The sequence below is a fragment of the Balaenoptera acutorostrata genome, chromosome 7, assembly GCF_949987535.1.
Source record: "Balaenoptera acutorostrata chromosome 7, mBalAcu1.1, whole genome shotgun sequence".
In the NCBI taxonomy this organism is placed as follows: Eukaryota; Metazoa; Chordata; class Mammalia; order Artiodactyla; family Balaenopteridae; genus Balaenoptera; species Balaenoptera acutorostrata.
This window is the reverse complement of record NC_080070.1, coordinates 20,750,981-20,766,547: the sequence shown is the minus strand read 5'-3', so window position 1 is coordinate 20,766,547 and position 15,567 is coordinate 20,750,981. Positions and strand designations below refer to the sequence as shown.

At 37.3% G+C, this 15,567-nt stretch overlaps 1 protein-coding gene across 1 annotated transcript in view; it reads right to left on the bottom strand.

Moving 5' to 3' along the window:
• Positions 1 to 15,567, bottom strand: part of CHCHD3 (coiled-coil-helix-coiled-coil-helix domain containing 3) — a 288,008-nt gene that overhangs the window by 221,638 nt on the left and 50,803 nt on the right. The window contains exon 3 of the mRNA XM_007177141.3: positions 7,073 to 7,154. Within this exon, the coding sequence (XP_007177203.1) occupies positions 7,073 to 7,154 (82 nt within the window). The remainder of the gene's footprint in view (positions 1 to 7,072; positions 7,155 to 15,567) is intronic.

The window sequence follows — 15,567 nt, the reverse complement described above, 5'->3', positions numbered from 1 at the left end:
AGTAATGAAATTGAAACTGTGATTAAAAATCCTCCAACAAACAAAAGTCCAGGACCAGATGGCTTCACAGGTGAATTCTATCAAACATTTAGAGAAGAGCTAACACCCATCCTTCTCAAACTCTTCCAAAAAATTGCAGAGGAAGGAACACTCCCAAACTCATTCTATGAGGCCACCATCACACTGATACCAAAACCAGACAAAGACACTACAAAAAAAGAAAATTACAGACCAATATCACTGATGAATACATATGCAAAAATCCTCAACAAAATACTAGCAAACAGAATCCAACAACACATTAAAAGGATCAGACACCATGATCAAGTGGGATTTATCCCAGGGATGCAAAGATTCTTCAATATATGCAAATCAATCAATGTGCTACACCACAGTAACAAGTTGAAGAATAAAAACCATATGATCATCTCAATAGATGCAGAAAAAGTTTTCAACAAAATTCAACACCCATTTATGATAAAAACTCTCCAGAAAGTGGGCATAGAAGGAAGCTACCTCAACATAATAAAAGCCGTATATGACAAACCCACAGCAAACATCATTCTCAATGGTGAAAAACTGAAAGCATTTCCTCTAAGATCAGGAACAAGACAAGGATGTCCACTCTTGCCACTATTATTCAACATACTTTTGCAAGTCCTAGCCACAGCAATCAGAGAAGAAAAAGAAATAAAAGGGGACTTCCCTGGTGGTGCAGTGGTTAAAAATCTGCCTGCCAATGCAGGGGACACAGGTTTCAGCCCTAGTCCAGGAAGATCCCACATGCCATGGAGCAACTAAGCCCGTGCACCACAACTACTGAGCCTGTGCTCTAGAGCCCGCAAGCCACAACTACTGAGCCCGCGTGCCACAACTACTGTAGCCTGTGCACCTAGAGCCTGTGCTCTGCAACAAGAAAAGCAACCACAATGAGGAGCCTGCGCACCACAACAAAGAGTAGCCCCCACTCGCCGCAACCAGAGAAGGCCTGCGCGCAGCAACGAAGACTGAATGCAGCCAAAAATAAATAAATAAAAATAATTTTAATAAAAAAGAAATAAAAGGAATACAAATTGTAAAAGAAGTAAAACTGTCACTGTTTGCAGATGACATGATACTATACATAGAAAATCCTAAAGATGCCACCAGAACACTACTAGAGCTAATCGATGAATTTGGTAAAGCTGCAAGATACAAAATTAATGCACAGAAATCTCTTGCACTCCTATACACTAACAATGAAAGATCAGAAAGAGAAATTAAGGAAACAATCCTATTCACCATTGCAACAAAAAGAATAAAATACCTAGGAATAAACCTACCTAAGGAGGTAAAAGACCTGTACTCAGAAAACTGTAAGACACTGATGAAAGAAATCAAAGATGACACAATCAGATGGAGAGATATACCATGTTCTTGAATTGGAAGAATCAATACTGTGACAATGACTATACTACCCAACGCAACCTACAGATTCAGTGCAATTCCTACCAAATTACCAATGGCATTTTTCAGAGAACTAGAACAAAAAATCTTAAAATCTGTATGGAGACACAAAAGACCCCAAATAGCCAAAGCAATCTTGTGAGGAAAAAAAAAAAAACGGAGCTGGAGGAATCAGGCTCCCTGACTTCCGACTATACTACAAAGCTACAGTAATCAAGACAATATGGTACTGGCACAAAAACAGAAATATATATCAATGGAACAGAATAGAAAGCCCAGAGATAAACCCACGCACCTATGATCAACTAATCTATGACAAAGGAGGCAAGCATATACAGTGGAGAAAGGACAGTCTCTTCAATAAGTGGTGCTGGGAAAACCGGACAGCTAGATGTAAAACAATGAAATTAGTACACTCCCTAACACCATACACAAAAATAAACTCAAAATGGATTAAAGGCCAGACACTATAAAACTCTTAGAGGAAAACGTAGGAAGAACACTCTTTGACATAAATCACAACAAGACCCTTTTTGACCCACCTTCTAGAGTAATGGAAATAAAAACAAAAAGAAACAAATGGGACCTAATGAAACTTAAAAGCTTCTGCACAGCTAAGTAAACCATAAACAAGACAAAAAGACAACCCTCAGAATGGGAGAAAATATTTGCAAATGAATCAATCTCCAAAATATACAAACAGCTCATGCAGCTCAATATTAAAAAAAAAATAAAACCCAATAAAAAAATGGGCAGAAGACCTAAATAGACATTTCTCCAAAGAAGACATTCAGATGGCCAAGAGGCATATGAAAAGCTGCTCAACATCACTAATTATTAGAGAAATGCAAATCAAAACTACAATGAGGTATCATCTCACACCGGTCAGAATGGCCATCATCAAAAAATCTACAAGCAATAAATGCTGGAGAGGGTGTGGAGAAAAGGGAACACTCTTGCACTGTTGGTGGGAATGTAAATTGATACAGCCACTATGGAGAACAGTATGGAGGTTCCTTAAAAAACTAAAAGTAGAATTACCATAAGACCCAGCAATCCCACTACTGGGCATATACCCAGAGAAAAACATAACTCAAAAAGACACATGCACCCCAATGTTCACTGCAGCACTATTTACAATAGCCAGGTCGTGGAAGCAACCTAAATGTCCATCAACAGACGAATGGATAAAGAAGATGTGGTAAATATATACAACGGAATATTACTCAACCATAAAAAGGAACGAGGGGCTTCCCTGGTGGCGCAGTGGTTGAGAGTCTGCCTGCCAATGCAAGGGACACAGGTTCGAACCCTGGTCTGGGAGGATCCCACATGCCGCGGAGCAGCTAGGCCCGTGAGCCACAATTACTGAGTCTGCGGGTCTGGAGCCTGTGCTCCACAACAAGAGAGGCCGCAATAGCGAGAGGCCTGCGCACCACGATGAAGAGTGGCCCCCACTTGCCGCAACTAGAGAAAGCCCTCGCACAGAAACGAAGACTCGACGCAACCAAAAATATAAATAAATAAATAAAAGACAGCACTTTCTAAAAAAAAAAAAAAGGAACAAAATTGGGTCATCTGCAGAGACATGGATGAACCTAGAGCCTGTCATACAGAGCGAACAGAAAGAGAAAAACAAATATTGTATATTAACACATATATGTGGAATCTAGAGAAATGGTACAGATGAACCGGTCTGCAAGGCAGAAATAGAGACACAGACATAGAGTACAAACGTATGGACACCAAAGGAGGAAGTGGGGGTGGGATGAATTGGAAGATTGGAATTGACATATATACACTAACTAATATGTATAAAATAGATAACTAATGAGAACCTGCTGTATAGCACAGGGAACTCCACTTTGTTGTATAGCAGAAACTAACACAACATTGTAAAACAACTATTATACCCTAATTCCAAAAAAAAAAAAAATCATTTCCAACCTAACAGAGGTTATGGTCTAGAGTATGTACAGACTGTACTGACGAAATACAGTTCTAGGACCCTATCTGCCCACATTTCCACATGCCTGAAAGCACCTCACACTTGCAGTCTGCCAGCCTGGTCCTGAATAGTTGGCATAGCTTGTGCATAAGCAGCAAAATTTGCAAAACTGGTGTCAGCAGCCTGGAAAAATCCCAGGTACAACAGCAGAATGCTGTATCATCAAGGTTTTGATGGCACAGAATATGATAAAAACACAGACATCAAGACCCTGAGTCACAGAACAATTAAGAAGAATTAGAACCAACATGAACAGGTTTTGAGTCCCTTAACCTTGGGTTTCTCACTATCAGCACTACTGACATTTTGGGCCAGATAATTCTTTGTTTTTTTGTGAGGTTTGTTTTTTTTGGGGGGGGGGGGGTATCCTGTGCATTACAGAATGTTTAGCAGTATCCCTGGCCTCTACCCACTAGATGCCAGTAAGACCTAACTAGTTGTGACAGCCAAAAAAAGTCTCCAGACATTTTCATGTGTCCCCTGGAAACCAAAATCTCCCCTAGTTGACAACACTGCCTTAACCTATTTATTTCACTTACATTTTCCTTTTTATGAACATACAAGTGATAGGTTTTTAGAAATTCAAAGTCAGTCTTAATGAGCTCTTTCAATAAAAAAATTCTAAGATATAAACTACTGGGTTATTATTTGCAGCAATTTTTTTCTTAGTGGTACATCAAATACAATGCTTCTTAGAAATCGCTGGCATTTTCATTTCAATGAAATTCAGCCACCCACCATCCTTTCCCCTTTATCATGGAACCGTCATCCTGGGGAATTACTTCTTCCTCACTGTGTAAAGTTTTAAGTACTACCCAGTTCTTCCCTACCTAGTGGTTCTCTAGTCTTCCTTTTGATTCCTTTCAACTATCTAATATTCTTCTAAAAATTTCCTTGCTTCCCAAGTCGGCCAGAGTTAAGTTCCAGTCTTTCAAACAAAAAAAACTAACTGAAACAAGGTCCTTATTTAAGCTAGCCTGACAGAAGATATTTCAGAGTATTTCCCTGCCATGAAATTCACCAACCTATTAAAAATGTTGGTGCTTCTCCTTACCATTCACCACATAGGTGGAGTGAATGGGGTATAGATGAAACAAGAATTGTTGAAACAGTGTCATGGGGATTCACTGTACCCTTCTGTTTTTGAAGGTGTTTTAAAATGCCCATAATAAAAAGGTTAAAAATGATAACTATCCTATAAAGAAAAATATCACAATGGAAATAATTTCCAAAGTCCTTTCTGCATACCTTGAATCCCTTACACTTACATGTGCCTATGCCCCAATCTTAAGGGCTTAGGAACTCAACTACAGTTATGGGTACATCTTGGGTGAAAAGAGAAGACTTGGAAAGCCAGGCATGTACCACTGACAGTCCAGGACACAAGGAACCATTTTCTAAAACTGCTTCCAAGGCTTTATTCAATTAAGGCAACAGATACAATTATCTATAAATGCTTTGTTTCTCCAAAAAGTTGCTTTTAAAAGACAGCACAGAAAACCTTCTTAATGTTTTTTCTGAAGTTTCTTCTCTGGTTGAAAAAAGAAAAAAAATAGCTATTGATTCTTCTGAGAGCTATCATACAGATAAACACACTTTTTGCCAAGATTTGACAGCTGAAGGTTTGCATGAAGAAGCCTTCAAACAAAACATTTTTTTTTAAAGAGAAAACAATAAAAAAGGCTGTACCACCCTCTGCTCCCCTTAAAAGTGACAGAAAATAAATCCTTTATCAATAGTCATTTGTCCCAGGTTACAGCTAGGCTGCCAACCCCAGTCCACATGAGAGATGAAATCAGCCCTCACTGGCACCTTTTATCCATCTCATCTGCCCTTTACCTTTCATAGAACCAGAGAACAAATGGGAGCTAAGTCATGGAGGGGGAAAAAAAAACCCTCCACAGTGAGAATTAGTGTAACAAAAGCCTGTACCATAGGGGAAGAAAGGAAGACAAAAAATTCCTATGTGAAATATAATAAGCAAAATATGAAGGCCTAACCAAAAACTCCTTATTAAAATAAAATTCAATTAAAAGTAATAAAATTTCAAAGACAAGGAATTCTACCATAACACATTGATTTTCTCTGCTTCTTAATGAAAATGGTCTGAATTTTTTTGAATATTTTAACTTCACTATCTAATTATATACTCCATCAACCTAACCCCAATTAAATAATTATGAAGTGCTGCGTGGGAAACTATGGAAATATGCGTAGACACTTTTAGCAGTACTAACTACATCTTGATTTCTAAAACCCTAAGCCATGAGCCTTCTCTCTTTCCTGAGAAAAATGGTGGTCTTAATGTACAGTAAAACTCATGTCCTGTTCTACATGTTTCAGGCAAATCGGACCTAGCTTATTTAGCACTTCGTCAAAGAGAAGAAATGTTAGAGAACATGTCATAAACCCTCACTTTAGAGATGAAATATTTAAGGCCCAAAGAGGTTAAATTATACGCTGAAGCCCCTATAGCCAGTGAAGACTAGAATCCAATTCAAAGATTCCTTACATTAGCTCTCTCAACCAAACTAGTGAAGCAGTCCAAAACAAACACACACACACACACACATACACACACACACAATCTTACAAACCATCTACTGGTAGTAGTCATTGTGTATGTGAAAGATATTTGCATAATCATATAATAATAATAATGCTTTGTGCTATATGGAAATTTCAGAAATAGCACAGATGGGAAGCACTTGACTCTATCTTGAATTAAAATGTATCCACATATTTCTATGAGTAAGTATATACTTTAAGTCTTTAAAAAGTAGTACTTTTGCCAAAAAAATAATTATCTATGTTGTTTTGAACATTGCTTTCTTTTCAGTTTACAGCCTTTAAACATCTTTTTGAATCAGCACATAAGATCTACTTGACTGTCTAATATTCCACTGTAATAAAATTCCGTGTACCATAATTCACTCATCCAGCCCTCCATGATGGGCATCTGGATTGTTTCCAGTTTTCTATTACAAAAACATTTCAGTGAACATTCTTTTAGCAGCTATTGTTAGTAGAAGTAGTAATAATGACAACAATAATATAGACATATACAAAAAAATCTAGAGGAATGAAATGTTCAAGCGTGGTTATCTCTGTAGGATGAAATTACAGAGGATTTTGTTTTTTCAACCTTACACTCATCTGTAACATCTTTGTTTTTTTAAGTGAGCATACTACTAATCAGTGCTACTTATTAACATGGGTACTATCTATAACATATAATATTATTAGCTACAATACTGTTAACCTTAATACCCACAGTAGATGATGTAATTTTCAATCATAAATATATTCATTAAAAGAACCTAGCCTGAGAAATGCCAGGAGAATCCTCAAGAACTACTTCTCACATATTGAAAAAACAGGGCTCAATTATTCATGCAACTAAGAAATACACAAGAAATAAAATGGTCATTTACAATTGAGTTTGGGAAGGGGATAACCTAGGGCTTTAACAAGCACAATCCAAAACCACAAACAGCCACGTTCATACATGTTCAGCCGAATACAAATGATGAGTCTTATTATAATCATTCCTCTCCAAAAATATTTCATAAATATGACAAGTCTGCCAAAATCTGTCTCAAACACCATGAAGCTCACCGTTTCTGATTTTCAGATTCTTTCTTGGCCTGCTCCAATGCCAGTTCCTCAGCCACTCTTCTTTTCAATTCTTCATCAGAAACTAAAATCAATAAAGAGGGGAAGGAGATAAAATAAGTGACTTTTTTAAACAAAAGCATGCGAATACTCAGGAAGGCAAAGCTGAGACTAGATCTTAAGAGGCACAGTTTTGCCGGCTGGTCAGTGTCTCCTTGGAACCACCTAAGCATGGTGGAAAAGACCAATTAGTGCACTTCAGGAGAAATTTAATCAAGAGTTCCCTGGTGACCTAGAAATCTCCACACCTGCCAAAAGTTATAATAAACTCAAGGAGCTGCTTACTACTGCCCAGTGGGACTGAGCCATTAAGTACAAATTCTTTAAAATGATGTCTTACCATTAAAGTCTGACAACTGCATAGAGGGGGAGGAGAGGGTGTAAGGAAGGGACTTCAGAGAGGAAAATGACACCAAAACATTCCTACTTTGATAATTAAACATTTTAAAAAATCACTTATTAGAGAAAGAAAATCATTTGTAGTTACATTCATTTTTCCATGATTTACGAAAAAAAGGGAATTTATGACTCATATTTAAAACCATATTTTTTGGAAAACGTCATTCAAATTCAAGTGCCAACAATTGGAGAGAGAGACACAGAACAGTGCTGAGAACACGGCTGGAGCTTTTTCTAAATACCTAATGACTTGATCTGAAACATCTGGTCTTTCCAATTAGAAGATTTTGTACAACATGTTCTGTACGATTCTTACAGCTATGATAGCAAATAAAAGAGACAAATTTTACATACTCTTTAAGAGCCTTCCATAAGAAATAAGCAAGGACTCTTTCCTCTTCACTACCCAAAACCCACTATCCAAAATTATGACCAAGAAAGCACCAGAAACACTTAAGATCTAGGAATACACACAGGACCTAACAAGTATTTCAACTGGTTGAGCCTATTAGACGGAAATTAGTACTGTCTCTGCTCTTCAATGACATTTTATTTGACAATCTTGCATTATAAGCACCTTGCCTTCTGGAATATGCAAAAAATGAATTACAACAGGATATGCAAAAACTTTAAAATTTAGCTGACACTGGGCAATAACAAAGAAGATATATGAAAGGTCCTAAGGATGTCTTCTCTTAATTGTGGACTATCAGAAAACAACAGCATCAAAGGACATTATCAAGAAGGTGAAAAGACAACCCACAGAATGCGAGAAAATACTGGCAAATCATATAGCTAACAAGTGGCTTGTATCCGGAATATACAAAGAATTCTTACAACAGAACAACTGAACAGAACAATAAAATGACAACAAAATTAAAAATGGACAAAGGACATAAATAGGCATTTCCCTAAAGAAGGTATTCAAATGGCCAATAACTGCATGAAAAATCACTCAACAGCATTCATCATTAGGGAAATGCAAACCAAAACCACAATGACTTACCAATTCAAACCCACTATAATCAAAAGGACAATAACAAGGGCTGGTGAGAATGTGGAGAAATTGAAACCTTCATACATTGCTGGTGGGAATGCAAAACGATGCAGTCACTATAAAAACAGTTTGGCAGTTTCTCAAAATGCTGAACAAAGTTACCATATTATCCAGCAATTCCACTGTTATGTACTGTATATATCCAAGAGAAGTGAAAATATATGTCTACACAAAAACTTGTACATGAATATTATGGCAGCATTATTCACAATATCCCAACAGTGAAGACAACCTAAATGCTAATCAACTGATGAAGGGGTAAACAAAATGTAGTATATCCATTCAGTGTGATATTATTCAGCCATAAATAGTTATGAAGTACTAATACATGCTACAACATGGATGAATCTTGAAAACACTGTGCTAAGTGAAAGAAGCCAGACACAAAAGGTTACATATTGTATGTGCCCACTGATATGAAATGTCTAGAAAGGGCATATCTGTAGACAAAGGAAGTAGATTAGTGGTTGCCTGGGGCAGGGGAGGCGGGAATGGAGAGTGACAGCTAAGGATACAGGATTTCTTTTGTGGGTATTGAAAATGTTCTGAAACTATCAATAGATTGTAAGATGGGTGCACAACTCTGTAAATACTGAAAACCACTGAACTGTACACTTTAAATGAGTATTATGTTAAATGTATCTCAATAAAGCTGTAAAAAAAAAAAGAATACAATATAAATAAAAAGAATAATGGACAAGGAATCAGAAAAAGAGGTAAACACTAGCTGAGGTCTGATCCCAGCTTGGGCATCAACAATTTGGGGTACCTTGGGGAAGTTACTAGCCTCTCTGGGCAGCAGTTTTCTCAAAAGGTTGCTCTAAAATGGATGTTCTCCATTTGAACTATATATACACTATGCTGCTGTTTGCCATCTCTCCTACCTTGTAGTCTATAGCATGAGAAAGAGGCAAGTCTCTGCTTTGAAAAGGTCACACAAAATTAATTAATTAATTAATTAATTAAAACTAGAACAGGGAATTGTTTGATTCCAGCAACTCTTAAGACTTTTTTTTTTTTTAGCATTAAACGTCCAAAATAATACAAATCCCACTAGAGAAATTACAGACAGTAAGAGCTCGGCAAGGAGTCTGGATATGGATAGCCTTTGTTTTTCGATTAGCTAGACTTTAGATCAATCAGTTAACCTATCTGACTTTTGATTTCCTCATCCAAAAACAAAACCGGGTAGGTTACATAGGTGTCAGTGGCTATGAAATTCTCAGCTATGCACTCTATAAGGTGATGATTTTCACATTTTCATCTCCTTCTTATAAACAAGCAAAACAACGTGACATTTTTTCAAGCTGTTCACAGCTGGTAGCTCTATTAGTAGCAAAAATTGAGACAAATATTTCACCCAATTAGTACTACCTGATCAAACTATACTCTGAAGTGTACATACCAGTTAGGATCAACACACAGTCAGACCATGTGTAAAATCACACAAATTCCCCTGATTGCTTCAAATTATTGCAGCAAAATTTTTCTCATGCAAAATTCGATCAAATTCTCAATCACAATTCAACTGAATTTCACTCAATTAAAACTAGGCTTCGGTAAGACCTTGGTATACCAGGTCTAAGCATGAAGCAGTGAGATCAGTTTTCTAAAGTGAGCTGATACAACATATCTTAGTAGTGCATTGTACGCCTCTTACATAAGGGCTTGCTACCAGGGGAAGAGCCAAAATCAGCAGTGAGCTTTTCATGATGATGTGATAAACCTGGAAGGGAACGGCAAGGACTCCATTACCACATGGCAACCAGCTGGGTGGCTGGGAAGACAGCCATGCAAGAGACTGCAGAGAAGGAAACGCAGCTTCAAGGCTTGTCTTCCTTCCCTATACCCTCCTGCCTCTCATGTCTGCCAAGCCACCTACCGTGGGATGAGGTGGTAAATACTGATAGATGGAGATAATGGTGGTATCACCTAGGGAGGCCACGAGGGGAGGGAGAAAGATGGGAAGAGGAAGCACAAGAGATGCAAAGGTCAGGGAAGCTCCAGAAGCCACTGAAGAAGACATGCCCAAGGGACGGGCTAGTTCACATCACTTCTGGTCAGTCAAGGGACTAAAGCATAGCTGTCTCTCTAATGCCCTAGCTATTTCTGGAAAAGAAACAAACACACACACACACACAAAACTTTTGGGTCTCACGTCCAAGGTCACAGATGAAATGGAGAATTAGCTTAGCTATAATGGAGAATTTAAAATAACAAAAGATAAAACATGACCAAGCATAAAGAGTTTAAAATCTAAAATAGCAATTCAAAGCCCAGGCAGGAAAATAAACCAGCGTGGTAATGGGTTTTGAGCAAATCTAAGTTTCAAGTTATTTGTTTTTCAATCAATAGAATACAGAAAGCAACAATATATTTCTTCTGATAGGTCTGGTCCAAAGTGCATAAGGGAAAAAGATACCATTTGGAGACCACTATTCAAAATGGCTTTTCTGAAAACACTCTTTTCAGCTTCAGGATCTGAACATTCTCTCAAATAAAACTGTTATTAAACTAAAAGGTCAGTGTTTCAGGATGGACTACTTTAAAAGAAGCACAGAAAGGCCAACTTTGCCTATTAGCACAGTGAGTTTCCCGTAGATCTTTGAGGACTGGCAGAGTTTGTGAAATGAGAAAAAGCAAAAACGAGAAATTTTCAAGCCATATAAATCAGACTGGCCACAGAAACCTGCAAAACTAGTTCAGGCTCAGTAAGTAGGGTTCTATAATTTTCACATAACGTACACACCTCCCTTTTAAAATGTATTAAGACAAAAGGATGCTTTCTTCACATAGTTGTACTCTGTACTTGCTAAAATGTTCTCAGAAGCGATTTTAATTTTTTTCTCAATGGCATATGTATCTCAGTGAACACAAAGACTGGCATTTTGTCAGTTAGTTAAATATGATACAACACTAACCATAAAACATGTGAGAAAAAATCAAGCATTACAATTGCTTGGTTATAGCAAGTCGGCCCTAAACCCTTTATTTGAAACTACTATTGAAAATAAGAAATATTTGTATTAAAAGCAGCTCAAATTTTTGTTCGTTTTTAGTAAACAACATTCTAAACAAATGTTTTGGTTAGTCCAAAGTCAGCTTTACTGACTGCCTAGCAACCTTTTGCTCCTCTTAGCCACATTCTAAACTTCTAAGTTAAATTCTTAAGAAGTTCTAAGAATCTCTAATTTCTAATTTCAGGATCAAATAAAAAACTCCTAACCTTATACTACATGATTCTTAGTATTCTTAGGAACTGTGAATACCATGGTCTTAATTCTCAGAGAAAGTGTAGCATAAATTTATTACACCTCACCTGTCTTCTATATTACATGACAATGTCCTAATTCTGTTGTCAGAAACTGGTTAAACGAGGGGTAGAGAGGGAAGGGGTGGAGAAGATGGGACACTATAATATATTTAAGACAGTTCCTTGAGTGGTGGACAGAAATGACTCCAAAAGATGAAATGACTTTATGAATGGCTCATCATCTATGAAAAAAACAAAGACTGAAAATACAACCATGATTGGAGACTTACACAGATTCCCTGGACCTCAAGGGACATACCAATTTCCTTTGTAACTTTTTCCGCTATGACTTTCCCTTTCTTTCATTTTCCTAGCATAACCCTTACAGCATAATTCCCTCCCCAATTACAGTATTTCTGAAACAATCTCTGCAAGTTACTTAATAAAAATTATGGCTTGCCTATTAGAAAAATGTCAGGTCCTTTGGGATTTTTCCTTTATTCCATTTCTTTCTGGTTTTACCATTTACTGATACATACCTTGTCCAATTTTATAAGCCCTGTTATTTTCATATGCTAGTTTAAAAACACCAAAGAGAACTATGAAAATCTACTCTCAGAAGAAAATAAATGTATGTAATTGCATAACACAAGCAGCAGATTTTAGATAAACACTGGACTCTGCCAGGACTGAGACAGCTGAGCCAAAGCTTATACCATAAGATACAGCCAAATTAAATTTTCAGCTCCACAGAAATATCCATTAATCTTATAATTTCAATAAATTCATTAATACAAAAAAAGCACTGATGGTTTAAAAAATAATAATGGAAGCATCCATGCAATCAATGAAGTACAACACACAGTATATCAGAAGGAAATGACTCACGGCACGTGGGTTGCAGGATAAATCTTGTACTGCTCCTTATCTTATAAAAGGTACAGAGTTTGATGAGAAGAGTCAAAAGATGGCTAGAATAAATCTCAGGGGTTAGAAAGAAACATGTAACAGTTTGCCATTATCCATTTGTGGTACCATCTAGCTGGCAGACAAACCTGATTTAAACACACACACAGAGTGTGTTGAGTATGATGATACTCAGCTGACGATAACATTTACTATCACCTTAAGGATAACGTATCCTAAGACTGCCTTCAAAAAAATGCCATTTGTCTAGATACCCGGCAGGGTAACTGAGGCCACTTATACATTAAAGCTAACGACAATGTTGGAATGAAAATCCTTAACTGCACTTTCAAAACCATAAATATCGAATCAGAAGGCGCCGTGTTACAGTTTGGCAACCTAAACATTAACTGTATCAGGTTAATGGCTTATTTTGTAGTATTATTGCTCCATCAGGATTTATATACCTCCATAAATTTCTAATTTGAATGGCATAATATGCAAATAATGTCCATTTTATTGTTTGCTTCACAACAAGCACTCGTGGAAACCAGCTCCACAATACCTTCTATGTGAAAGCAAACATCAATACCAGACTGCAGATGCTGTAGAGCAAAAGACAAGCTCATCACTCATATTCTACAGTTTCCACATTTTTAAGCAGACAATTCATAAAACCAGTATTGAGAATCAGATACACCTAGTATTTCATGTCTTAATATCCTGAATAATAGTTGCAAGACCTCACAAAGCCTCTAGGAAAATAAGATCTATAATTTAAATTAAAAAATTATAATTACCTCTGGATATTGCTTTTTGATGCATAGCTTAATTTTTTTGTTTGTTTCACAAAGGGATGTATTTTGTTCACTGGAGATAAAACCAGCAATTCAACAGCGTTAAATCTCCAATCCCAAACGAAGTACCAAAACCACCCAAACCTGCTTCTTTCTTTCCAATAGTCCTGAGTGTGGCTGCATTCAAAGGTTTCTCCATAAAGAGTCATGACATTCAAAGAGGACCAAGTTGGAAATAAAGGCGGTTCCCATCTAGCCCTGGTTTTGCCACAATTCATTTTTGTGATTTTGCTCAAAAACACATCACTGCTTTAGGCCGAAACTGTCTCCTCTATAAAATGAGAACCCAAACTAGAAAATCTCCAACAGCCATGCCCTTACACAGCAGCGTTAAACGGGACTGAATTCATGCTTGAGCCTCCACTTCCCCTAAAAGCCCGGTAACATGAAGGAGAAAGAATAAAAGGGTCTATCGTTGACAACATATACTGCCAACTGTTCCTCTGAAGTGACACTCCACTCATTTGGAAAAACTGTCTGTCAAATACCCTGCAAACTAACAAAAACATCCTCTAGGCTTTACAGACAAAGCAAAAATAAAGAGGGAAGGAAGGACAGGGTGGGAGAGGGAGCAATATTGTGCAGGCTCTTCTAGGCATACAGCAGATGTTCAATAAAAATGTGTTAATCGTTTGATCTGTGGAGTCAAACATCAGTCATTAGGTGAAATAAGTCACCAACTTTTTGGGTAGCTTAGGGACGATTTAGAAAAAACGGAGCACACACTCTGCAAAATCGCATATAATCTAAGTAAAAAATGTGGGCTGCCACTCAAAAAAGAAATTCAAGACAAATATGCGCCTTCTCCCCAACTCTCCACACCACTGCCGCCACCACCACCCCAGGTTTCTGCTCCTGTGGATCCTCCTGTACAGAAAATTGAGCCACCACTACCAACAGTATATTATTTATAAAGGAGAGAAGGATGGGTATTCATTATAAGCTTACTGTACTGGCTATAAGGTTTATTTTAATGCTTAAGCTCAGGTTTCTATTCTCTGGTCAACTATATGAAGTTATTTTTGTTTGTTTAATTATTTTCTCCCAAATCAAGTGACCTCAAGGAATACACAAACTAGGGAAATCAATCAATTCACTAGGTAGTAAATCCACATTGACTTAATCCTACGCTAGGCTTTGTAAGAGACAAATGGTCCCTACCATTAAGGAGATAAGAGTCTGAGTTATTAAAATTGTACTTTGAGGGTTTAGTATTAATGACACTTACAAAGGCGGGCTGTAGTCATGGAGTATTTCATGAAGGAGGAGGGACACAAGCAAGGACGTACATTAGACAGATGGAAAGGAAACCAAACAAAGCTTGTTTGTAAGAAAAAAAAAACTGAAGGGTAAATTATGCTCAATTGTGAGGAGCCTTGAAAACTAGGCAGGAGTTTGGATAAGAAATATTAAGAAATAGGGCATCATGGACAGGTGTTTAAAAATGAAAATAATGAACATTTTGGTACATGACTCTTTTTGAATTATGGTTTTCTCAGGGTATATGCCCAGTAGTGGGATTGCTGGGTCATATGGTAGTTCTACTTGTAGTTTTTTAAGGAACCTCCATACTGTTCTCCATAGTGGCTGTATCAATTTACATTCCCACCAACAGTGCAAGAGGGTTCCCTTTTCTCCACACCCTCTCCAGCATTTATTGTTTCTAGATTTTTTGATGATGGCCATTCTGACCCGTGTGAGATGATATCTCATTGTAGTTTTGATTTGCATTTCTCTAATGATTAATGATGTTGAGCATTCTTTCATGTGTTTGTTGGAAATCTGTATATCTTCTTTGGAGAAATGTCTGTTTAGGTCTTCTGCCCATTTTTGGATTGGGTTGTTTTTTTGTTATTGAGCTACATGAGGTGCTTGCAAATTTTGGAGATTAATCCTTTGTCAGCTGCTTCATTTGCAAATACTTTCTCCCATTCTGAGGGTTGTCTTTTGGTCTTGTTTATGGTTT